This window comes from Brassica oleracea, chromosome C2, assembly GCF_000695525.1.
Source record: "Brassica oleracea var. oleracea cultivar TO1000 chromosome C2, BOL, whole genome shotgun sequence".
In the NCBI taxonomy this organism is placed as follows: Eukaryota; Viridiplantae; Streptophyta; class Magnoliopsida; order Brassicales; family Brassicaceae; genus Brassica; species Brassica oleracea.
In genome coordinates this window covers 3,583,950-3,608,211 of record NC_027749.1, presented here as the reverse complement: position 1 = coordinate 3,608,211, position 24,262 = coordinate 3,583,950, and the positions used below count along the sequence as shown (strand labels likewise).

General features: G+C 33.2%; 4 protein-coding genes and 1 non-coding gene across 5 annotated transcripts; 3 read left to right on the top strand and 2 right to left on the bottom strand.

The window, feature by feature from the left end:
* The first annotated feature begins 918 nt into the window (after positions 1-918).
* Positions 919-2,108, top strand: LOC106322349 (40S ribosomal protein S9-1). Its single transcript, XM_013760411.1, has 3 exons — positions 919-1,025; positions 1,249-1,630; positions 1,721-2,108. The coding sequence occupies exons 1-3, from the start codon at positions 998-1,000 to the stop codon at positions 1,902-1,904; spliced, it is 594 nt and encodes a 197-aa protein (XP_013615865.1). The 5' UTR covers positions 919-997; the 3' UTR covers positions 1,905-2,108.
* Positions 2,109-3,211: 1,103 nt separating this feature from the next.
* LOC106325740 lies at positions 3,212-3,727 on the top strand. The gene has a single exon (XM_013763792.1). It carries the CDS (start codon positions 3,265-3,267, stop codon positions 3,625-3,627), a length of 363 nt encoding a protein of 120 aa, XP_013619246.1. The 5' UTR covers positions 3,212-3,264; the 3' UTR covers positions 3,628-3,727.
* Positions 3,728-5,088: 1,361 nt separating this feature from the next.
* On the bottom strand, positions 5,089-6,770 carry LOC106325576 (peroxidase 56-like). The gene is made up of 4 exons (XM_013763620.1): positions 6,482-6,770; positions 6,212-6,397; positions 5,898-6,063; positions 5,089-5,589 (listed from the first exon to the last, which is right to left on the bottom strand). Exons 1-4 carry the CDS (start codon positions 6,713-6,715, stop codon positions 5,183-5,185), a joined length of 993 nt encoding a protein of 330 aa, XP_013619074.1. The 5' UTR covers positions 6,716-6,770; the 3' UTR covers positions 5,089-5,182.
* An 869-nt stretch (positions 6,771-7,639) lies between these two features.
* Positions 7,640-7,713, bottom strand: TRNAV-CAC. Its single transcript has one exon. It is a non-coding gene; the product is annotated as a tRNA-Val (tRNA).
* Positions 7,714-13,699: 5,986 nt separating this feature from the next.
* On the top strand, positions 13,700-15,140 carry LOC106325337 (transcription factor PRE2-like). Its single transcript, XM_013763382.1, has 2 exons — positions 13,700-14,099; positions 14,765-15,140. Exons 1-2 carry the CDS (start codon positions 13,974-13,976, stop codon positions 14,918-14,920), a joined length of 282 nt encoding a protein of 93 aa, XP_013618836.1. The 5' UTR covers positions 13,700-13,973; the 3' UTR covers positions 14,921-15,140.
* The last annotated feature ends 9,122 nt before the right edge of the window (positions 15,141-24,262 follow it).

The window sequence follows — 24,262 nt, the reverse complement described above, 5'->3', positions numbered from 1 at the left end:
GGATAACTCATGAGTTTTTTTGGTTGATTAAATGATATTATGTTCAAATTTATTTAAAGATATTTCATTAAGGTAACTGAAAAAGACAAACAATAAAATTGGAAGTTTAAATTCATTTAAGCATATTTCATTAATGTAACTGAAAAGACAAGTAATAAATTAGGCAGTTTTATTCGTTTTAGGATATTTCATAAATGCAACTGAAAAAGACAAGCAAAAAAAAAAAATTAATTAATGAAGTAAGAACATTGTCAAATGAGTACTTCTCTTTTAATAATATAGATGGATTGGATATGATACTGTCTAACCCGAGTTGAATGTCTTTCGACTAATGTCAGAAATTAAATAGATCGTCTAGGAGTACCATGTAAACTGTTTGAACACCAAAACTCAAATTCAAACTAGCCAAATAGCACCGACTTTGTTTCTAGTAGAAATCGATCACAAGACGTGGTTAACCATATCCCAAATCGTTTACCACTAGGCTAATAGGTATATTTTTGAATTATTGGATTAACATTTTTGAATTATTTGCCTGCTATACATTTTCATTAATGCAAACCTCATTTTTAAACCAAAGTTATTTCGTTTGGCAGAAATAATCAGTATGTCATTTTTAATACTGCAATTATCACATTTTATATTTTAATTTAAAAAAACTAGTATTGATCTAACTTTCAGACTTATGTAAAATTGCATCCTTCGGTATGATAATCCACAAATGAAAAAGTCTAAAAAGTAAATCAGAACTATTTTGGGTTCCAATCAAGTTGATCTAGAATAGTAAGGCGAAAAATGAAACATTTACTGAATCAGAGGGCAAAGCCCAATAGAGTTGCATTCCAATTAAAACGGGCCAGTATATCCATCAAGGCCCAGTAAAGACACGAGACTTAGGGTTTTAAACAACCATATAAAGAAGGAACTCGTCTCCTACATAACCTCTCTACGTGCCCTAGTTCTCAAGACCGCCGCTTCTCACTAAGAAGACCAAAACATGGTGCACGTTTGCTACTACCGTAACTGTAAGTCTCCCCCCCTTCCATTGCCATTTATCTTATCAATCATCTTCCATCCGATCTGCATAGGATTACTGTACACTCTGGTTTAGAATACGTGAATCTATGATCTACCTCATTGTGTTTCTGATTCGGTAGCTTCTAAGATTGAATCCAGTTTAGAGACATTGACATAGATCCTGTCGGAAGATCTTGTCTTGTAGCTGATAATCTTTGTTGTGTCTAATAGATGGAAAGACGTTCAAGGGCCCACGACGTCCTTTCGAGAAGGAGCGTCTCGACTCCGAGCTGAAGCTAGTCGGCGAGTACGGTCTCCGCAACAAGCGTGAGCTCTGGAGAGTCCAATACTCTCTTAGCCGCATCCGTAACGCGGCAAGAGATCTTCTCACTCTCGACGAGAAGAATCCCAAGAGGATCTTCGAAGGTGAGGCCCTTCTCCGTAAGATGAACCGTTACGGGCTTCTTGATGAGAGTCAGAACAAGCTCGATTACGTCTTGGCCTTGACCGTTGAGAACTTTCTCGAGCGTCGTCTTCAGACCATTGTGTTCAAGTCTGGTATGGCGAAGTCTATTCATCACTCCCGTGTCCTCATCAGGCAGAGGCATATCAGGTATTGACTTAATGGGCTTAAATGTCTTAATGGGCTTAAATGTCTTAATGGGCTTTGTTACTCATCTTGATTTGGGTTTTGTTGTCTAAGGGTTGGGAAGCAGTTGGTGAACATTCCTTCGTTCATGGTGAGACTTGACTCGCAGAAGCATATTGACTTTGCGTTGACCAGTCCCTTCGGTGGTGGCCGTCCAGGAAGAGTGAAGAGAAGGAATGAGAAGTCTGCCTCCAAGAAAGCCTCTGGTGGCGACGCAGACGGTGATGACGAAGAGTAAAATCTTAACTCTCACCGCTGCTTTTTAGCTATGAAGCGATCTGCTTTTTGATATTTTTAGTCTTGAACTTCGTTCTTCATTTTCAGACGATTGTTTCGTGGTTTCTTTGTGTGTCAGAACCTTTCTTTGAGTTTTATTTTTATTTTGAGACCCACAAAAATTATACTCATCTTTTTGCAAAAGCTTAAACCCGAAATTAATGTCTCGATGGCCTAATGGTTGCTCATGCTATGTCGTTATCTTGAGCACCCCATAAGTAACATTAGTTGTTTCTTCGGCCTTGTTTACACTTGTTTATTTTATATAAGTCCTATTTTATTATTCTTAAATTCTTAGTGATATCGCCGTCCGTGATTATATAATGCACAGTACAGTTGCTTACTAACACTTGGTGTTTTCTTAACACACGCGTTACATGCGGACTACGTGGAAACCATCTCATCATACTAATAATTGTTTTTATGCTTGAAAGATTCAAGCAGCTGTAGGTTAGTCAGACACGTAAATGAAGATAGTAGTATGACTTATCACTCGATGTAAGCCATGATACAAATCCCATTTCTCCACGTAGTTAAGAAAATGAGATACTCTGATTTTTTATAATTACCCTGCCTTTCCATTACCAATCACGCGACCATTATAATTTTATTGTTGTTAATATTAAGAAAATATATCTACAATAACCACAACTTTAGTATATATTATTTTTTTTCAAAAATGTTAAATGTTCCAATTGGATTCCATCTACTATCACATTTACGCAACTGTTATAATTTATGTGTATATAGATCTCTGCTAATTACTTTTTCTTTCAAAAATCTATTGACAATAATACGCAATTTAATGATATGATACGAGATGCAAATATCTGATATCAATAAATAAAATATGAAAAATAACCTACATCTGTACCCAAAATAAAAACATAGAGCTTAGAAAATGTTAGCTCTTAAAAACCAAATCTAAGAGGGATTATTATGGAGATGACATGGCCTATAGTCTTTGTAAAATTGTAAGTTATCGAACTAGTGTTGGAAAAATGCCGAACAAAACGGCTTCGGAGCTGGTCGTTTTCAGATCCGATTTCCACTTCTTCCACACGTCTCATTTCATCTGGTCAAACAACGCAACAGAGAGATCCGGTCCACACGATTTCTCTTTCCGACAGGCTCAGCTAATTATCCACGTGTCAAACCCTCAATGGTACACATATCAAATGACGTCATCAATACCGACACGTCAACAATAACCGTTTTTCTTCCCGTGTATATAAATTAAGAAGCTCTGTTTCACATATGTCTGTCACAGTTCACAATAAATTTTAACTTCCGAAGATTCAAATCTTTTTTTTCTTAAAACGATGACGAGACGAGAAGCTGAAGCTTGGTCGGAGATGGAGGCAGTAGCTAGGAAGATGGTGGAAGAGGTTGAAACAGAGAGCAGCGGATCATCGGAAGCTGAGACTGAGTCTCCAAGATCTGTCGGACGTTGGGGAGCAGCTCCTACGGTCACGGGAAAGACGGGTAAGGAGCGAGTACACAGCCAGGTTTTGAAGATCAGAGAGGAAGATCTCTGTGTTCTCGTCGAAGCCAGAGCTGCGAGTCTAGAGAATCGACGATACGTTCATCATCCACCTCGTCTCGGTCTGTTCCTGATCTCTAGGCCGAGTCTACCATGTTCACCTCTTAGTGGGAAAGTGAGATCCGTTAACGCTGTCCAGTGATGATCCTCATCGATCAAAGGTTTATCTCTCTGTTTCTTGATCGATCAATCAATCAAAACTGTGTGCACGTGATGATGATATTAACTATGGTTGATCGTTTTTGTATTGTGCAGGTGATTTGTCCTCCGCGTTTTCTCTTCTAATGTTTCTGTTTTTCTTGTTGGTTTTATTTCTGGAAGAACTCTTTAGAGAGTCTTTTTTCTTGTCATAATGTCATGTGTATATAAACCGTCAATGTATATACATGAGCTCATGGAATTTTATGTATATCGCCAATATGAAAATAAGATTCATATCAGGGCCATATGCTAGAGTTTAAATTCAAAATATACTTTGAATTAACGATAAGATCTGAATCATCTGATTAATATAATGCAAAAATACTAGTCAAAAAGTAGACTCCTCCTTATAAAGCAAATTAATATTATAGTTTGCCACTAATGATACAAAACAACAACGTTAACTAAAAGACGAAAAATAGTATATTGAGTGTTTTCTAAATCTATAGCATATTCAGAAACACCATTTTTTTTTTAAGTTTGATATGTATCATATATATACCGTCTAATTAAGATGAATGCCATGAAGATAAAAATATAAAATAACATCCTGTGGGAATTAAATGATACGTAGTTCATTTGAAAGAAAAATACATTCTCCATATTAATTTTTGTGAAAAAAAACTTGACATAGTTGGTTTTACAATTTTACTTGGGATAATTTGAAAAATGTTTTATCTGTGATTTGTAATTCGAAAAATACACTTGTTTTTTCTTTTCTTTTTGAAAACTAGATTTTGTTACATGTAATAAGACGTTTTTATCCTTGTTTTAATTAGTAACTTTTTATAATCATACTATTAATTTAAGAAGTATATAACTAAAAATTAAACTTGGAAAATATTATTATCTGTGTTTGTGATAAATAAACGTTTTGAGATTTTAAAAAAATGTTCGTGTTGTTTTTCTTGGTATCCTTACGGCATCGAAGGATGAATGGGTTGAACCACACACACTTTTTAAGAACAATGAAAAAGTATGTTAAGAAATTATAACTGCTAGATTTATTATGTGCTCTAGATTTACAAAGTTCATAAAACATCACTTCTTCTCTAGAATCTAGTCAAAGAAGCAAAATACTGTAAATAACAAATTGTAGTAGAAAAAGAAAATATACATCAATGCACCATTTGCTTCTTATATTTCCTCTCTGGGTTCCATTTCTATCATTTCTATCGTTGTTATATTTTATTTTTGAAATTTTATTTTATTTTTAACCACATATTTCTGCTTCAGATTAAAATAGAAAATTAAATGTTATATAATATAAATATTAATTTTGGTCAATTTAGTCATTTCACTTATGAATAAGTGTAGTTTTCAAAGAAATAAAAAGATAGTATAGTTTTCAAAATATAATCTAGTATTTCTCCAAATTTTCCCATTTTGCTTTCCATTTTAGACAATTGATACGTTATTTCACTCATAATTCTTCAAAAGAAAATACACAAACAATCACAATGCAAATAATCACGATCGCACAAGAAGATCTATACTTAGTTAACCATTCTGCACTTCTTCCGAACTTCCCCGGCCTTACCAGTTAAAACTCCAATCCGACCCATCTTCACCATAGAGACACCAAAATCCTTAGAGAAAGTAGATCTCTGGCTGTTCATTTGCTTGACAACGTAAGACTTAGTATCTTGGTTGTTTAAAAGAGCTGCATCAGATTGAAAGAACCCTCTTCTTTGTGACACAAGCTTGAAGTAGCTTTCATCGAATGTTTTGAAGCTTCCTGGATCCATTTCTAGAGCCGTCGTGGTATCCGTGGGCTTGCACTTTTTTCTGAGGGTGGCTGCGTATTCCGTGTCTAAGTCCGGGTCGCTGTCTCCTTTCCCGGTGAAATTGTAGAGCCGGTTTAGGATTAGAGGACAGTGTCCCTGTCCAACCGTGTGTCCACCTATCAAAATGTTATAAATATATATTCAGACTATTTAATTTTCTAATGTATATGGGAGATTATAGACCGAAGTTACGAGTTAAGAATAATCTTCAGAGCCTTCATAAGACAAAAATGTCTAGAATAACCAACCATAATTGAACAAAAGTAACTTGAGAATGAAAATATAGTTTTGAGATTTTCTGGTGAACTCTTTAAAAAAATTAATTAGACCTGATGAAAAATATTTTTCTTGTATAATATCAATATTAATTACTTGATACACTGTTCTAATATAGTTTTTATGAATTTTTGATTCTTTAACATACCTGAGAGTACGGCGAGGTCTTTCTTGTCGAGACCTTTAGAACTAAACTGGGTGATAAGGCTAGTGATATTATCCAAAGGTGATGGTAAGTTCGATCTGGCCTCATTGATGTTTGTAACCCTACCGTCTTTTCTTCCCGTTTCAACTCCCCACGACAGTCCATCGAGCTGAAAATGTATTGATTAGTATATTCATAGTCTTTTCAGATCGTAGTCAAGTGATACAATTGTAATAGACAAGGATTCCGTGAAGCCGAGCAAATATATACTAGACCACTATATATAACTTGGTATTATATATAAATTTTATACGAACCTCAACAACTGCGTCTCTAGCTACAAGGGCCAAGACATCAGAGCAAGAAACAACTCCTGGACACTCTTTTTCTACAGCTGCCTTGACATTATCTATGACCTCAAACCCTCGAAGGCTGAGGTTAGGAGGCGCATTCTTCTCGTCCTTTTTGTTCTTTAGCTCTAGCAAGACCGACCCATCACAACCCTAAACATCATGGTACGTTCATTAGATCGATAAAGTACAAAAAAAAACGAGTTCCACATTAGGGTTGTCAAGAAAGAACGTTACCCGAACGAAACAGTCGTGGAAGAACATTCTGAGCAAAGGAGCTCCAATTGTCGGGTCATTCTTCATGGCATCGGAGACGGACTTCTTAACAATAGCCTCGGCTTTGGGGCATGTCTTGTCGTAGAACCCAACTTTCAACCCTTGAGCATTGGTTGGAGGAAAGGAAGAGAGCAACAACAACAATAGTACTTGAATGAAGAAGAAACAAGAGATATTCATCTTCAAATCAGCCATTTGTTACTAATTAACTTCTCTTTTGATCAATGATCGATGACAATAATTTTGATAAAGACTAATGTTGTTATTTATACTAACACGGGAGGTGTGGTTCTGAATACTATATTTTACGTTATTAACAGATGTGACCGAGTATAATGTTTTGTTATTTTGTTCAGTTATCAATAATTGTTTGTGGAATATATCTAGTTTTCTTTTGTTTATGGGTTTATTGGGTTGCTTCATGTACACAATATAAAGGCGGCCTAATACAATATTAAAAAAAGAAACTAACAAACAGAAACTGGAGTTTCGGACAACTGATAATTTCAGACCTTTTCGTCCCTTAGGTGTTCAAAATGAATATGAGTTGCTTGATTTTGTCGATAACTAACTTGAAACTGACAAGTGAACCACAAAAAGATATTATTATGTTTAGTATGCAACATGAGCCGTCCCGAGTTGTATACGATGGCTGTTAGGTAAGAGGATTAAAAATGAAACAACTTTTGCTTGTGAGATTGAACTTCTAAGCCGACATTATACGGTAGGAGTATAAAATATACAGCTTAACAGTTTTGAGTCTTGACATAGTTAATTAATATCCTTTTGACAATATTTGACGAACGATTTGGACTCAACTATAGTGTCCAATCACACTTGATAGTAACATATCAACGCAATGCTTTGAAGTCTTTGATCCAAATATTAATGCAGTTATATTAGACGGGCATGAATGGTCCATTAGAGTGGTCACATATAGGCTGATAAATGATAGAATTTCTTACATTGCGGGACACTTTTCCACTTAAAGCCCAATAAAACCACACATACAGATGACGCAAAGGTATTCCTAGTCCTACTATGGCCGAAGCTTATTTGTTGAAGAAACGTGTCAATGTGAGAGTACTTTAAAAATTACGAAAATAAGAAGATTAAAATTGTCTGAGCCCGGGTTCGAACCGGGGACCTCTAGTGTGTGAGACTAGCGTGATAACCGACTACACCACCCAGACTTTAATGGCAAAAATGCCTGCGTTAGACTACATATCACAAATGTTAATGCTATTGCTGATGTGGTGGTGAGAGTTCCCCCAATTGCCGCGTTACGTTTATCTTCTTCTTCCTCAGTGCACTTCATTGCATAATTTGGTTAAAATTTGTATCGAAATATAGATAAAGAAATCATATACTGTGATTCATTAATGCTATATTTGGATTAAAGTGTTAGTCATTTTTTACTCCGGAATTCTTAGTCATCTCTGCCTCGCTGCGGGTCAGCACCTCCGAAATCACTTCCCCTTCATTGAAAACAACATAAAAATGAGTGTTCTAAGGTCAATAGACAGAAAGTGAGTGCTTGATGTAGTATAGGCATTCCTCCAGCAAGGTTCAATGGAATTGAGGTTCGATGTAATTGACCCGCCTGTTGTTCGGATGTAAACAAAATACTTACAACATAAATTTAGATTGTAATAGCATAATTATCCAGTGTTAAAAAAAAAAATTTAGACTGTTTTTAGATTTTTTTTTTTTAACATTTTTTTTTTAATTTGTACGCGTCATTCTTGGGCATATATTCTAATTTATTTGTTCAGTTTGCAAGTTATACATCATTAGTTTAGTACTTTAGTGGCCTTAACTTAAAGCAGACACGGCTATTCTTGGTAATTTGTAATTCATTTGTTATCCTATTTTGCTTTGAATAAATTGAAAGTAAAGAACTCCTTACATTGACAGAGCAAGTGGTAGCTTAACCTAGCAAGCCCATTAAAACCCTTAAACTCTTTTTTTTATATGAAACCCCTTAAACTTATATACATCTACATACATTTGTACAATTCAGACACGATTAATTAGCATAAGTGATCTCTACGAACTACAAACACCAAATATCGACAGGGAAAATGGAGTTGTAAGTATTTCATATTATTATGACAGAAGTGTGTCGTTGGTTACAAGAAACCTAAGATTTAATTTCGGACAACATTATTGTGGTACATATTCGATAGACATTTATAATACAAACAGACGAAGACAAGCATTCACAATCAATGTCTACATTTCCAACAACACCCGTCCCTCTCCTCGATGATTTTCTTATATCATATCTATCAAAAATGTAAGACAAAAAGGCATATATAATTAGTTAGGATAATAAGATTCATAAGTCAATTGCTATTTGACATGCTAAATTATTCCTCGGATTTTGATAAAAGCTAATCGTGATTTATATATTGGTTAAGAATAAGACCCTTCTGCTATGTTCGGGCCATTCACAGCTTGCCATGTCAATTTCCAGAAGTTTGGATAATTTTGTCGAGTGCCCTGAGCCTTAGGATATCTATCGGTAGTGTCTAGAAAATGATATAGTATCACCAAATATTTTTAAGTGTAAGTTGTCTTCACATTTCATAGCTTGAATTAATTCTCATATTTGGGGCATATACACCTCTTCATGCGTGGAATGAAAAAAATCATCTCTCTACAGTAGAAGACATAAAATAATGTTATAATTTTCAAATGTTTTCCTTTGTCTTATTTGTAAGAAAAAAAAATGACAATAGAGAATTTGAGGCTCATCTAACCACACTCCAAGATGAACAATATATATCAATTTAAAAAACAATTCCAAATCAACAATATCTAAACCTTAATACAACGCTAAATATAGAAATATTTAATTTTAAATTACTCAATGATAAGTGGATTATCATACATTTAATTATAAATTACATATAGATCTATCGTAATTCATACACAAGATTCCTAGCATGCATCATTCTGATTTTCTTCTTTTTACAGTAAAAACATAGACATTTACAGGTTTATTGTACCCCCAAAACAAAAACTATTGCGGTAAGTTGTGGATATATAGTGGGGGGTCGTGACTCTGACATCCCCCTACTCTCCTATTGGATAAAAGGAATTGAGATGTTGAAACTGTATAAAAGTTCTACAGTATTTACACATTTCACATGTATATTTTCAGTGTGAATACCATAACAGTTTTGTAATATATAAGTAATTATGTATAATTTGTAGCACAACACACTTCTTAAACAAAAGGTTTAACTAGCTACAGTTAGATAGAAGTATAGAGATACAAAAAATGTCATGTGGGAGGAGGAGCTTGAAGTATATGGATGCTCCCTGATTAGAGGGCGAAATGAGTGTCATATCATCACATGGGAGGTTAAAACTTGTTTTTGTTTACAATAAAATTAACTTCGAAATTTAAAAAACATAAATTGTCCCACCTTTGTGTGCTCATCAACAAACATTTTTCTTTGATGTACACTTCATCACACCATCTCCTTGTTTTCTAAATATATACATGCATCTACTTATTATCATCATCTTTCATTTATATGTTTGCATATCATCACCATGGCGTATATATATTTAGCAGAATCATATGAGGAGTACGAGTTTAAATTTTACCTCTCTTAGAAAATGGTCGAAGTAACTGGGTTTGGTGATATGATATATAAAGTTTATATTAGTATATATTATAGGGCAAATCTTCAAAATAACACTTTTCTAAGTTTATATCACAAAAATAGTATTCAAAAACTAAAATGACCAAAATAGCACATTTCTAAGTTTATCTTTTGAAAATTTTAATTTTTTTATTTTTCAAAATTTAAAATCTTATCCCCAAAACCTCATTTCTCAACTCTAAACCCTAAACCCTAAACTCTAAACCCTAAACCCTAAAATCTAAACCCTAAACCCTAAACTCTAAACCCTAAACCCTAAAATCTAAACCCTAAACCCTAAACTCTAAACCCTAAACCCTAAAATCTAAACCCTAAACCCTAAACTCTAAACCCTAAACCCTAAAATCTAAACCCTAAACCCTAAACTCTAAACCCTAAACCCTAAAATCTAAACCCTAAACCCTAAACTCTAAACCCTAAACCCTAAAATCTAAACCCTAAACCCTAAACTCTAAACCCTAAACCCTAAAATCTAAACCCTAAACCCTAAACTCTAAACCCTAAACCCTAAAATCTAAACCCTAAACCCTAAACTCTAAACCCTAAACCCTAAAATCTAAACCCTAAACCCTAAACTCTAAACCCTAAACCCTAAAATCTAAACCCTAAACCCTAAACTCTAAACCCTAAACCCTAAAATCTAAACCCTAAACCCTAAACTCTAAACCCTAAACCCTAAAATCTAAACCCTAAACCCTAAACTCTAAACCCTAAACCCTAAACCCTAAACCCCACCCTTTAACTATAAACCCTAAGTTTGTGACTTTTGATAAAACATTAAGTGCTATTTTTGTGACTTTTGACCTAGAATGCTAGTTTGAGAACATAAACTTGATTTAGTGCTATTTTTATCTTTTTCTCTGTATTATATGCAAATAAATATCGTAAGCATACACTATCTATCGAGTTACACATACACGTGATAGGGATTGGACAAAAACCGGCCCCTCCCTTGTGATTTATTATAGGATAGTGTATGCTCCCCAGTGGTCTCAAATGACCTAAGTGAAGTCATTGTTTTTATTTACCCATATGACTATAACTGATACACAAAATCTTCTTGGTTTTACGTATCATCGATCGAATATATAATTGATTCTCTCCCTCTCCCATACTCTAGATGACAAACTTTACACTAGTATTATATCCTTATATTATAAAGTCAAGTGACAATATTTTAATGTTCTTTGTTTTATTGGTTGAAATCAGAAATGGATCCCCAATGCAAATATAACATATTTCAGATAACAATTTACAAATTGTGGAAATTAATCTCCTTATTTTTGGATCTTGTGGTCGTTTCGTTAGGTCTTAAAATTTAATAGTACATCCTCATATATGTCATTGCCAAGAGGGGAATTCAGAATTGGTCTATTTAACCGTTGCTCAAAGCAATGGTTCTATTTAACCTTTTCATGTACGACAAATATTATAATCCTAGTTACACACATGTATGATCATATATATATATATATATATACATCTTTTTTTGATCAACCGATTGAATAATAATTAGAAAAGCGTTTACGGCCTAAGGCCCAAGTACAAAGATAAAGAGGTTTTCGCTAATGAATCTGCAGATCCATTAAAAACCCGAGAAATGTAAACTAACGACAAAATGCGAAGGACAATGTCGGAGAAAAAGCCAGAGAGTCGACGTCCGAGAGAACTCCAAAGAGGTCCGAAGGTCTTCTTTCCGTGGTGATTGCTCTAACGAGCGCTTGAGAGTCTATTCTAAGACAGATTTTGGTGGGATTGAGAGAGGAGGCATGGATCAACGCTTCCCTTATTGCTAGTGCCTCCGCCACTAAGGCAGATGAAACGTGAGATTGAGCACTTGATCCTCTGGTAATCTCTTGACCCTCGTTGTCTGTGAAAATCCATCCTAATCATGCTGCTTTTGTGTCTGATTTCCACGATGCATCTGTGTTACAGAAGGTCGGCGGCGATGGTGTCTCAGCTGCATGTCTTTGAGTGATCGGCGAGATAGGGTTTGGGCGGTTACACGGCTGAGCCACCTCCCATTCCTTTGAAGCTCGGGTTGCTTTCAAGATAACTTCTTGTGGGCAGAGTGTTCGATTCTCAAACGCTAGCAGATTCTTAGTCGTCCAAAGATTCCAACAAATCCAAGGGAAAAGGTTGGTAGTGACTCCTAGGGGAGGGAGATTGATCCACTTGTATGAGGCTTGAAGGGTGTCTTTGAAGGTCGCTAGATCTCCATCATTCATGGGTGAGACCAGAGGCCAAAGGACCAGACTTCATGTGCGAAAGCGCAGTGGAATAAGATATGGTCTATAGTTTCAACTTCCCCACATCTTGGACATCCCGTGTTGGTTAGGAGACCTCGAGTTTGTAGGTTTGCACCAGTGGGGAGGGAGTTTGTGGCTATCTTCCATAGGAAGAACTTGAGCTTTGGGAGGAGAGGGGGATTCCATATGTGTTTTTTCCAGCTCCACGTGCTATCTTCCTCCAAGAGTAGTGTCGATTGGATATCCAAGCTGTGGATTGAGTAGTAACCCGTCTTGACAGTGTATTCTCCTGTCTTCTGTAGCGGCCAAAAATACGAGTCTTCAGCTCCCAGCACGCTCGGTTTGATACTGAGAATGTGGTCTTCTAGCTCCGGTAAGAGGTTTCTGATTCGATCTGTATTCCATTCTTTCTTTTCTCTTGTGAGGATGTCAGCAACCATAAGGACTTTTTCTTGCAGAGGTACGGGTCCTATAGGTTTGAGATTTGACGTCGGGTCAATCCAGGAGTCTGACCAGAGATTGGTGGTCTCTCCATTACCTATTACTCTGCCAAGATGTCATAGGACTAGGTCTCTACCTACAAGGATCCCCCTCCAACCGTGTGAGATAGCTGACCCTGCGGCGACTTTCATGAAGGTAGTTTTGTAACAGTATTTGCTCAGTAGAAATTTTGCCAACAGACTGTCTGGTTTAGTTAAAATTCTCCATGCGATCTTTGCTAGCAGGGCCTGGTTAAATGCTTGGACATCACGAAAACCCAGCCCTCCAAGACTTTTAGGGTGTGTTAGAGTATCCCAGGACTTCCAGCATATCTTCTTCTCCCCGTCTTTATCATCCCACCAAAAACGGGTAAGTATTGATTGGATTTGTTTACAGAGACTAACCGGGAGTAGGAAGCTTGACATAGCGAAGTTTGGTTTGGCAAATAGAACCAATTGGATCATAGTAGCTTTCCCGGCGGTGGAGAGAAACTGTGTGGACCAGCTGGTCGTTTTCTGTCTCATACTGTCTACGATGGATGCAAATAGATCTTTTTTCCTTCTACCGAAGTGTTCCGGAAGACCCAGGTATTTTCTTACTCCCCCCTCCTTGTCAATACCCAGTTTTTCTTTAACTCTTGATCTGATCTCAACTGGTGTTTTGCTAGAGAAGGAGATAGAAGATTTCTGAGCATTGATCATTTGGCCTAAGGCTTTTTCATATATATATATACATCACAATCTGATTTATGGTAATTCACGTGTCTTGTATCCAGAACTCCAATGCCAAACCACTGCTCTCTCTTATGCACTTGTCTTCACCATATCCAACATCCATATTTAAATTTATTGTATTCTATGTATCTCTCTCTAGAAGTGGTCCTTGCCCTCTATATAATTACACCATTTTCTTCTTCTTAATTCTCTCTTTCTTTCGACAAGCACAAACAATTTTACGTCTTTTCTAACCCACAAGCGATAACAAAAAAAGAGAGAGTGCTCTACTGGATCCATATATAGAATCTCTATATAAAAAATTCAAAAAATGTCTAACAGAAGGTCGAGACAAGCAAGCTCATCGTCAAGGATTAGCGATGATCAGATCACTGATCTTATCTCAAAGCTCCGACAGTCCATTCCAGAGATTCGTCAGAACCGTCGTTCCAGCACGGTAAAATGTTTAAACAAAAATACATATATGTATAAGCTTCTATGTATACTTAAGTTTGAATTTTATGATAAGATATTTACTCAGGGTTAGTTACTATGTTTGATGAAAAATTCACATATACAACATGTTGGAGCATAATGCGTTATAGTCATATAGTAATTATGTATGGGAGATTGCAGTTTGAAGTTTCTAAAAGACGTTTTGACCATTAACCGGACTTTGAGGAGAGGGCAACATATTTCCCCTAACTTCAGCATTAAGCTAATTATAACTAATTTCACTTATATAATTGATTAGTTGCATTGAATGTGAGACGACTATGTTGCTTCACGGACTATCAATTCAATACATTTATGTACAACACCGACTTATTCTTTTCGCATTTGTATTTAGTAATCTTAGTTTCTATAAAACAAGAAAAGGACGAGCTTCACAAAAATAAGAAATATGCCGGTTTCTTTAATTTTGTAAGTAACGAGCATTAATCTTAAGCTTTATATTCATAAATCATAACAACGCATAATATTGTAGTGTATATGTCTATAGCAGTATGCATCTCGATCTTTTTGACATATTACGTAAGTCACATAATTACTCCATGCTAATACTGTTTGGATATATAATTTGGGTCTGACTATAAAATGTACATTCTTTAAAATATATAGGTATCAGCATCGAAAGTGTTACAAGAGACTTGCAACTACATAAGAAACTTGCACAAAGAAGCCGATGACCTTAGTGATCGATTGTCTCAGCTTCTGGAGACCATTGATCCTAATAGCCCACAAGCAGCAATTATTAGGAGCTTGGTTAATGAATAACTAAGATATATGTTGGTTAGTTGTGCTTTATATATCATTTACAATCTCCTGCGAGAGGTTGATCCATCAGGGGTTCTGCTTAATTATCTATTACATGTTTCTTATATATTGATTACAAGTTGAGCTAGATATGGTTCATATTCGATAATCTTTTGGTATGCAACTAATAAGCTTTAATTACAATAAATTATATTTCAGCTTATTAAGTTGAGATCCTTTTATATTACATGTACCAGGATAAGACATGCGCCTTGTGCATGGTGAATTTATATGAAAATTATTTAAAAAATATCGTATAGAAAAATAAAATTTATATTCTTGATCGAATTAATATATTTAGCCCTCAAACAACATTTTAAATTTTTTTTGTTAATTACATAATTTGTTTACTGATGAGATGATCCCATTTTTAAAAATATTTTAGGTCAAAAAATCACTTATCGCATAAGAAACTAACGTTTAGGCCAAAGAATCTCAGGCCTGGCTACAATAAAACTATGTCAGCTCGATTTTATATCATCATTTAGCAATTTAAAAGAAAATATGGTAATGAGAAGATTACGTTCATGTGTCAATCCTATTTATCTTCAATATTTTCTCATTTTTGTGTCGTTTTTTTTTTAATTTTGGTTATTGATCGATATAAATATTGATTTTTAAGTTTATTTTCATTTTGTTATTTTGTTTTGGCCTGAAATTTAAAAAAATGTTTAAAATTTAAAATTATTAAAGAGATACATACTTAAAGTTAAGATATGCGCCTTATGCAGAATAAATATTTTATATTTATTACTTATTTTATGTTTTTCTGCATATTATGAAATAATAAAATAATTAATATATTAAATAACTAAGAAATCAGTTACTATTATGTAATAAATTGGCGTGCACATATAAATCAAACGATCGCTCTTGTTTATTCGCAATCATTTGAGGGTAAATAAATCAAAATAATTAATTTTATCTATCGTATATGATATATAATTAAATTAAAATGATATTAACATAGATATATAATATACTTTTAATATGGATATTTATTAAATGAGGTTTTTACTCATACGATTTTATGATTACTTGCATATTTGTGTAACAACATTTTACACCAACGGTTTTTTTTAATGCAGAATGGTTAACGGTTTCAATAATTTATAATCATTTAGAAAAAACCAATGAAGATTTCAAAATATAAGTATGTATTTGCATATGATCTATAGTTTAATTTAAAAAATATGATATATATATATATATATATATAAATTAACATAAACACCTATTAAAAGAAAATTATTTATTCATATGATTTTATAATCATTGTATCTTATTATAGAAAAAAAATTAAACCTTGATCACAAAATTTTATGTGAAACTTTTAATAGTTTTAGTAATTTATACTCGTTTTGAAAAATTAAAAATAAAACATATACAAAAAAATCTAAAATTTTATTATATGATTACTATAATTGTGTAATTTATTTTAATAATAAATTATTAAACAAAAATGATATAGAGTGTACATATTGTTAGCAAATCTTTATTAAAATCATTTATTGCCATATATATTTTAATCACATTAGGTAATTCCGTAGGTTTTATTTAAGGAAAGAATATATAATAATTTTAATTTGATAAATGAATGATCCATAATGGATATACTATATAATATAACATTGTCTAACAATTTAATTTTGGACTAACAAAATTCTCAATTGATCTCAAACCACCACGTAAGCAAAATTAAAATTTTAATTACGTGACAACTCAGCAGAACACTTTTTTAATTAGTACAAACTATAAGTTATAACTTTTTAAATGTTTCTCTATTAATATATAAGGGATGCGTATCAGTCATAGACTGGTAGTTGAAGTTAATTTATGGTAATTTAGTGGATATGCAACTTTAAATAAAGTAGTTAAAGTAGTATGTAGATAACGAGAAACTTCACCAAGAAAATATTGTAAATGAAGAGCTTCTGATGAGAATGAACTTTTGACTTTTTGGGTTAGTGAAAACTACTCCAGAAAGTTATGGCTAAAGTTGATTTTGTTTAATTACTTGTAAAGAGATAAATTGCAAATTTTATCATCTAAAAAGTTATGAATTTCGACCTTAAGTTGAAAAGTACGTACTACCCACTGATATATAATATATTATGTATTATGTATATATCAACTTTTTGATCACACTAATAGTTCCTCCATCGTCACAATGTAGTCGAACTAAATTTAATAGTTCGTAGTAGCTAAACCTAAAACGATTTTCTACTGTTCACAAAAAGTAATATACTAATATCGATTCGATTGCTCCTTACTCTATATTTCGTATTACTTGTTTTTATCTTTCTATTTGTATTTATTGTAAATATGGCTTGTTATATGCATACAGTGAATATATTTGCAATCGTCGTAACTGATATTCAAACCAAAATTATAAATTCCTACAGTGAAGTTGGTGGTTCGTAGGAAATAGGGATGGATTCCTATATGGTCACTTTCAACTGAAACCTACATTAAATTCGATACCTATATATACGTATATACGTATATTAATAAGAAAATTTATAAGTTATATATATATATATATATATTTATGAAATATATGTATATGAACACTTGATTTAGAATAGGCCGGTAGAAGGTTGAGAAATGATCACATTTAACTTACAATGGCGATTGGCGACTACACAATTTGAATATTAATTCGGAGCTAAAGATATAAATAAGACTTTTGTCATAAGATATGAGGAACAATATTCTCCATAACCATGTTTCCATCACTGCAGCTGAAGTTTTTAGACTCATAGACCGTGACATTAGATCCATCATCACATCCCGAAGGCAGAGAACGCATTTCTCTGCTCTCATGTCTCTTTGGTTGTAATAGGTTTGCCCAGTTTGATTATATCTCCTTAGGCCTGCTTTGTTTTTAATTCTTTTTTTGCCAAAGTGATCCTGCTTTTAGGTTTTCTTAATTATTGTAAATCTGACTCTTTCATTTTATGAATATTTACATTCTTAGAAAAAAAAAAAGAGACTTTTGTCAAAACAAATTCTAATATATACTATGGTATTTAGATTAAAAACCTGGCAAGAAAATTCCAAAACAAATGTATACGTCAGTGAATATTGCTTTGCCCTACATTTTTATTGTAACTACCGACATAACTGTTCTCACCGTTGGACGTAGGAAACATATAATTTGCCACTTGTTTCCGTTTTGTGATTTCTCCTGTGACTGGTTAGATAAAATAAATAAAAGTGAAAACTGGGAAGTAGACAAGAAAAAAGAGATGAACAGAATTTTACATCACGGTTAAGGTCGTTATCACTGTTTAAAGGTGTTGTAACAAAATACCAGTCAATGTCGTACCTATTTGTATTTGTTCGTTCCAGCAGTTTCATCCATCGTTATTGACTTTTTAAAACCTAATTAGTTTTTACAAATCTACCTCTACAAATTAATTTTGATATACTGCGTTAGAAATACTCCAATTTGTGTGAAAGAGCTAGGAAATCAATATGTTAAAAAACATACAGATTATCATTAAATCTAGAGACTTTTTTTTGTCACAGCATTTAATCTAGAGACTATTGGTTCATTTTCGTTCTTATAAGTACAAAATCTATATTATAATGATTGAGTTTTTACTCTCTCTTCACGCGCCACGTCAACATTTTGTGAATTCCATTTTTAAAAAGTGTAAAAAAATGTCAAGTACATGCCTCGAACCCGGGTTATTGATATAAAAACAAAAACATTTATACCACTAAACTATAAAGGATACTTTGTACATTGAAGGCCGAAACTAATATATATTTATGAAGGTCGGAAACCCTTGCTTCTTCGGCTTTTTCTGTGGACCGGGCCTAGGGAAAAAAAATAATATAGATTATTTTTAATTGATTTCCTGATTCTTTGTTGAATAATATTATTCGCAGATTCTGTGTTTCGAGTTTATTCCCGCCGGACGTGCTAATCATTACATGCCATCTTTGAAAGCCGGTTCCATTGTGTAAGTCGATCGTTTTGAGGTTGATAGGTGCTCAAGCATGTACAAGATAACTGATCATTCATTCCTTATTCGTTTCATCTTACCAACTATTATTGATGAGGTCATCACGGATGCTCCTAAGATCAATCTCCAGTCATAATTAGATTGTTTGACAATTTCCAAGTGATTGCGAACACAAACCTAGAACTCCCAGTATATTATCATATTGCATCTGGGTGTATAATATGTTTCGTTATCATAACTGATATTTAAACTTGCATATGTGGTTGGACAAATCCGTTATGTCCAAGGCTCTGACCTTAGCAAAAAAATAACTCGAGTCGTTATTCGTCTCCTCATTGATCCGTAAGAAACAATCAACACACAATTCCCTTTATATTATTATCTATATTGTGCTAACATCAATAATCAAAAATATTTCCTACGCAAAATATGTGGTCGTCTATTTATCTCCCTTACTTATCATATTAATTATACACAAACCTTTATTTTACAGTTTAAAAGAAACCACAATATCCCAAACAATTAAAACACCAAAAACTAGAATTCCAAAAAAGACAAATCATTAATGATCACCTCTTTTTTTTGTCTAATCTTAGAAATAAACTTCAAAACAAATATATCAAATCAAACACCTCAACTAAAACTCAACGACACATACATCGAGTCAACTAAACAATTACAAACTACACGGCCAACTATTTACCAATTTACAAACTTACTTTCGCAAAGAAGAAGACGAAGACGACAACCAAGGTCAGTGAAATTACCTAAACAAAAAAAGCAGAATAAATTACGAACTCTGATAAATACAACTAACAATGATTTTTGTTTACATATTACACATCAAATAAAAGAGAAACAAACACAACCAAACTAGAAGATACAAGATAAAATCCCGACAGACACAAAAGCGGCAACAAAATCTCCACCTATTCACTCCTCTTGTCTTATAAAAACAACTTACATGTCCAATGTCAACAGGTCAATGTTATTGTTTTCTTATGAGCAATACATAAATTCGTTTAAAACCCATTAAGGCCCAACTATTCAGAACTGTCACTCATTTTATATTTATTTCTACAAGTTTTTATGTATTTGTTTTAAAGGTCCGGTAAGAGCAACAAGTTTAAAAATAAAAAAGAAACATATAACAAACATAATAAGGATAATAAAAATTATTACTTAATACACAGAACTTACACAACTAAACTGAAGAAAAAATACCCAGAAACAAAAGGTACTCTCAACAACTTTAATATAATTTATGTACTCTTAATAGTACAAGAAACAAATTAAAAAGACAAACAAACAATAAGTCTCAGTGACACAGCAAACAACACCACGAACTATATCAATCACATTACTAACACGGTTTAGTATTTCATAAGTGGAGAACAATGCATACACAATTCATCATCACAATTCTAACTCTATAACAATAAAAAAAACTCGAAAAACAACTTAAAACGCAAAATTCACAACTACAATAACCCAAGCAAATATTGAGATGAAACAAAAACTCTGTTCACAACCCCGCGCTTGCGCGGAGGCAATGTTCCTAGTAATTTAAAATGAAATAGTTAAATAAAGAAACAAATTGTTTGGACTAATCGTCCAGTTAAAATTTTAACTTCTCCCTGAGAACAGCAAATGCAAATAATTAGGACAACAAAGAATGGGAAGCCGGTTAAATTACTACCGTAAACTAGTTGTCTGGGTTTTAAGGACCCAAAAAATTAGGCCCACAAAGCAAAATGAAAACGCGCGCATCAGAGAGTATTATTCCTTGACGCGCATAACTGGGGAGTGAGGGTAAAAACTAAACAAATTCTATGGGTCTCGCAGCTAAAGCACGGAGGTACCGAAAGTAGCGGCCCATATCCGCAAACGAGGGAGCCCACTATTTAAATTAACTTTAGCTTCATGAATTTTAAAATTTTCTCTTCCCCTATCTTTAGCTTCATGAGTTAAAAAAACCGCCTGATAATCATGTATTTGTGAAGAACTTATGCATCCATTTGGCTTGGTTTAGTTAAGATGAGAAACAAGATAATTGATTACACTAGGGTGAATCGAACCGGCCCGAAGGTCCTCCTGTGAAAGCCGAAACCATCTTCTCTTTGAATCTGGCTAACGACAACTTGCAACATCACCGTAGATACTCCGATAAAGTTCTCATATCTTTCTTTTCATCAAAATCTGATCAAGCACTCAACCCTCCGTAGACTTGCACTCATCCCATCTCCAATTCTTCTACTGCATCGGCGTCGTGGCCTTGTTTATTGCTCCTGCTTATGTTTTTTGGTAGGCCCATAAAACTCCCTTTATATACTTTTCCTGAAAAACCTTTACTATCTATAATAATACTAATATGTACAAATATAAAATTCCTACATGACTGGGTCAATATATAACATAAAAGAAAAGAGGATTAAACGTTCTATATAAGAAAATAAATGAACCCATTAAATTTTAAATATTTTAACAATAAAAAAGAGTGGAGAGTTGAAGTATCCCAAGAAACAGGCAGAGAGAAGGAAAGGAAGCAGAGCACATGGGAGCAGTGGAGCTAGTTGGAGAAGGTTCAGATCATGTATTTATATTTTCTGTATATTATATCTAGAAACATTCAATAATTTTCTGCAACAAAAGCATATTGCCAAAGAGGATAGATAGATAGGTGTTAATACTCTTTCAAATCTTCCCAATACAAGCATGTGAAAGACCTTGTTGTAGGACAGGTCTGCGGCACTATAACGTAGGACCCATTCTTAAATTGTATATTCAAAATGCTATATTATAATATAGTATTCCATATACTAACAAATTAAAAAGCATATGTATTTATTTATATGTTTGATACTGAGAAAGCCACCACATAGATATGACAATTGGGAAACACTAGTGGCGGGTCTCTCTATCTTTCACATCTACCTTGGATACTCATAAATTCTTACCAACAAAATATAGTAGAGTGAAAGAAAGAGCATCTCAATCATCATTTTGCCAATCACAAGTCCAAATCATATAAGAGGATACTATCTTGACAAAGAAAGAGCATCTCAATAATATCTGATATATTTTGGGTAAAAAATATACACTATTCTATGTATTTCAGCAAAGCTTTTCTTATTCAAATCATCTAAATTATTCTGACCCAAATTTAAAAAGCAAGAGAAAAGCAAAAACAAGTTTTTGAGTTGTTTATCTAAATCCAAATAATTTGACAAAGAAAAAAAGATCTAAACCAAAATTCATTTATATTATACTCAACTGTATACTATAATAACATATATATTTTACTGTTTATAAAAAACATATCTATTTTACTAAAAGAGGAATATCATATAGAGATTATCTTAGACTTAGCCTGACTTCGGATCACACTCTTCGGTATTTATGTTCAAAATAGATTTTTATAAAATACTTAGCCAAGCCTAATATATATATAAAGTAAAGAGAATTTTAAAAACCCATATCAATATATCATTTTATCGTCTAGTTTTATCATAACGTATATGTTTGAAATGCTTTGGGTATTTATTTATTTATTTATTTTTTTGATAACTCTCGTATCTGGACAGTCACATTCCCAACTATCTCCGAAAGGGGTCCAACGCCCCAACGGAAAGGATGTTAAATCCGTTGTGGCCAAGGCTCGAATCCGGGTGGCAGGCAGTACAGCTGTACCTCCTTTACCACCAAGCTACGAGCGCTTGGTATTTATTTTATTATCTGCAGTTCAGTTATTATATTATTACATAACAAACACCATACGTTTTGGTTATGTTAGAAAATACTTATTTCCGTACATGGTATGAACGCATTTACCTGGTGAGGAGAACACACATGCGTTTAAGTTGTATAGTGGAATGTTCTTCAGAAGCCAATGAGTGCGCGATCGTGGAAATTTTCGATCCTTATAAGAAACTGATAGTAATATACGTTTAGCGCAGTACGTAAAAACCTAATACTGTAATAAATTTGATAGATAAAATAATATATAATCGGGATCTACGCACTGGCAAACCTTGATTATACGTATAGATAACAGTTATATATTCGGGGAGTATTTTATAGTTAATAAAATATAAATAACACCTGAAATTTTAAAATTCAAGGCTAATATATACATTTATTCTAATTATATATTTCGATCCGACACTAATAGTATTTATGTAGAGTTTTTTAGCTTATATTTTCTTAAAATGGTTACATGTTTCATGTTTGTATGTGTTTCAAAAAAAAAAGTTACGTGTTTGTATATATATGTGTAGATCTACCAAATTAGAACAGAGCTCCAAATTTTACGGTAATTATTTTCTTAATCCGAGACCGAAGACCGTTACACGGTGAGCCACATGGTGACGCCCTGGCAGCGTCCATGCTCACTTCGATCTCTAGTCTGGACCCCTTCGGTGGAGCCAGGATACTCGGTTAGCAAAAAAAAAAAAGATAATTAATTCATTTGAAAATGTTAAACAGCGTATTAGTTGGTTTTATAGTTGTCTATATGTATGAATAAGCTGTATCTTAATGGCATACTAGGATAAGACCTGCGCTTTACGCAGAGTGAGTTTATTTGTATATATTATCGATAGTTTCTTTTATATATTTGATTATTTTATTTATATATATAAAATATTTTTTGTTGTTATTATATAATTTCTTTCCGATGGATCGGATCAATTTTTATTAAAAATAATGAAACAAAAGTATAATTAATACATCATGGGTTGATCGGATTGGACATTAAACAAATTATGACATAAAAACCTTATTTTTTCCATCGAACACATTCTTGAAAAAAGTGAACAGTATTGTTTTCACAGTTGAATTATTTTGACTTTTATCTTTCATATAGTTTTGAAAACTTTCAAATCAACCAGTGAATTGATACATGTCATTTTAATGTTTTTATTCGTATACTTAAGGAAACTTACATTTTTGTAATTTAAAGTCGTTTAAAAAAATTCAAAATATAACATATAAGAAAAAATCTAACATATAAGAAAAATATAACATATAAGGTGTCCTCATTTTTGTATTTTAAAGTCGTTTTAGAAAAATATAACATATAAGGTTTTCTCACTTTTGTAATTTAAAGTCATTTTAAAAAATTCAAAATATAACATATAAGAAAAAATCTAACATATAAGAAAAATATAACATATAAGGTGTCCTCATTTTTGTATTTTAAAGTCGTTTTAGAAAAATATAACATATAAGGTTTTCTCACATATAATATTAGGTAATTTCGTAACTTTTATTTGGGAAAGAATATACACTTCTTATATTTTAGGTTAATATAATGTTCTCTAGTGGA

What these genes read in the sequence shown, in the direction of transcription:
- LOC106325337 (XM_013763382.1), top strand. Translation starts at nt 13,974, where the DNA reads ATGTCTAACAGAAGGTCGAGACAAGCAAGCTCATCGTCAAGGATTAGC. An exon ending in AGAACCGTCGTTCCAGCACG is followed by an intron (nt 14,100 to 14,764) that starts GTAAAATGTTTA and finishes TAAAATATATAG; the next exon opens with GTATCAGCATCGAAAGTGTT.
- LOC106322349 (XM_013760411.1), top strand. Translation starts at nt 998, where the DNA reads ATGGTGCACGTTTGCTACTACCGTAACT. An exon ending in CGTTTGCTACTACCGTAACT is followed by an intron (nt 1,026 to 1,248) that starts GTAAGTCTCCCC and finishes TGTGTCTAATAG; the next exon opens with ATGGAAAGACGTTCAAGGGC. An exon ending in ATCAGGCAGAGGCATATCAG is followed by an intron (nt 1,631 to 1,720) that starts GTATTGACTTAA and finishes TTGTTGTCTAAG; the next exon opens with GGTTGGGAAGCAGTTGGTGA.
- LOC106325740 (XM_013763792.1), top strand. Translation starts at nt 3,265, where the DNA reads ATGACGAGACGAGAAGCTGAAGCTTGGTCGGAGATGGAGGCAGTAGCT.
- LOC106325576 (XM_013763620.1), bottom strand. Translation starts at nt 6,715, where the DNA reads ATGGCTGATTTGAAGATGAATATCTCTTGTTTCTTCTTCATTCAAGTA. An exon ending in CTAGAGACGCAGTTGTTGAG is followed by an intron (nt 6,064 to 6,211) that starts GTTCGTATAAAA and finishes ATACATTTTCAG; the next exon opens with CTCGATGGACTGTCGTGGGG. An exon ending in AGACCTCGCCGTACTCTCAG is followed by an intron (nt 5,590 to 5,897) that starts GTATGTTAAAGA and finishes ACATTTTGATAG; the next exon opens with GTGGACACACGGTTGGACAG.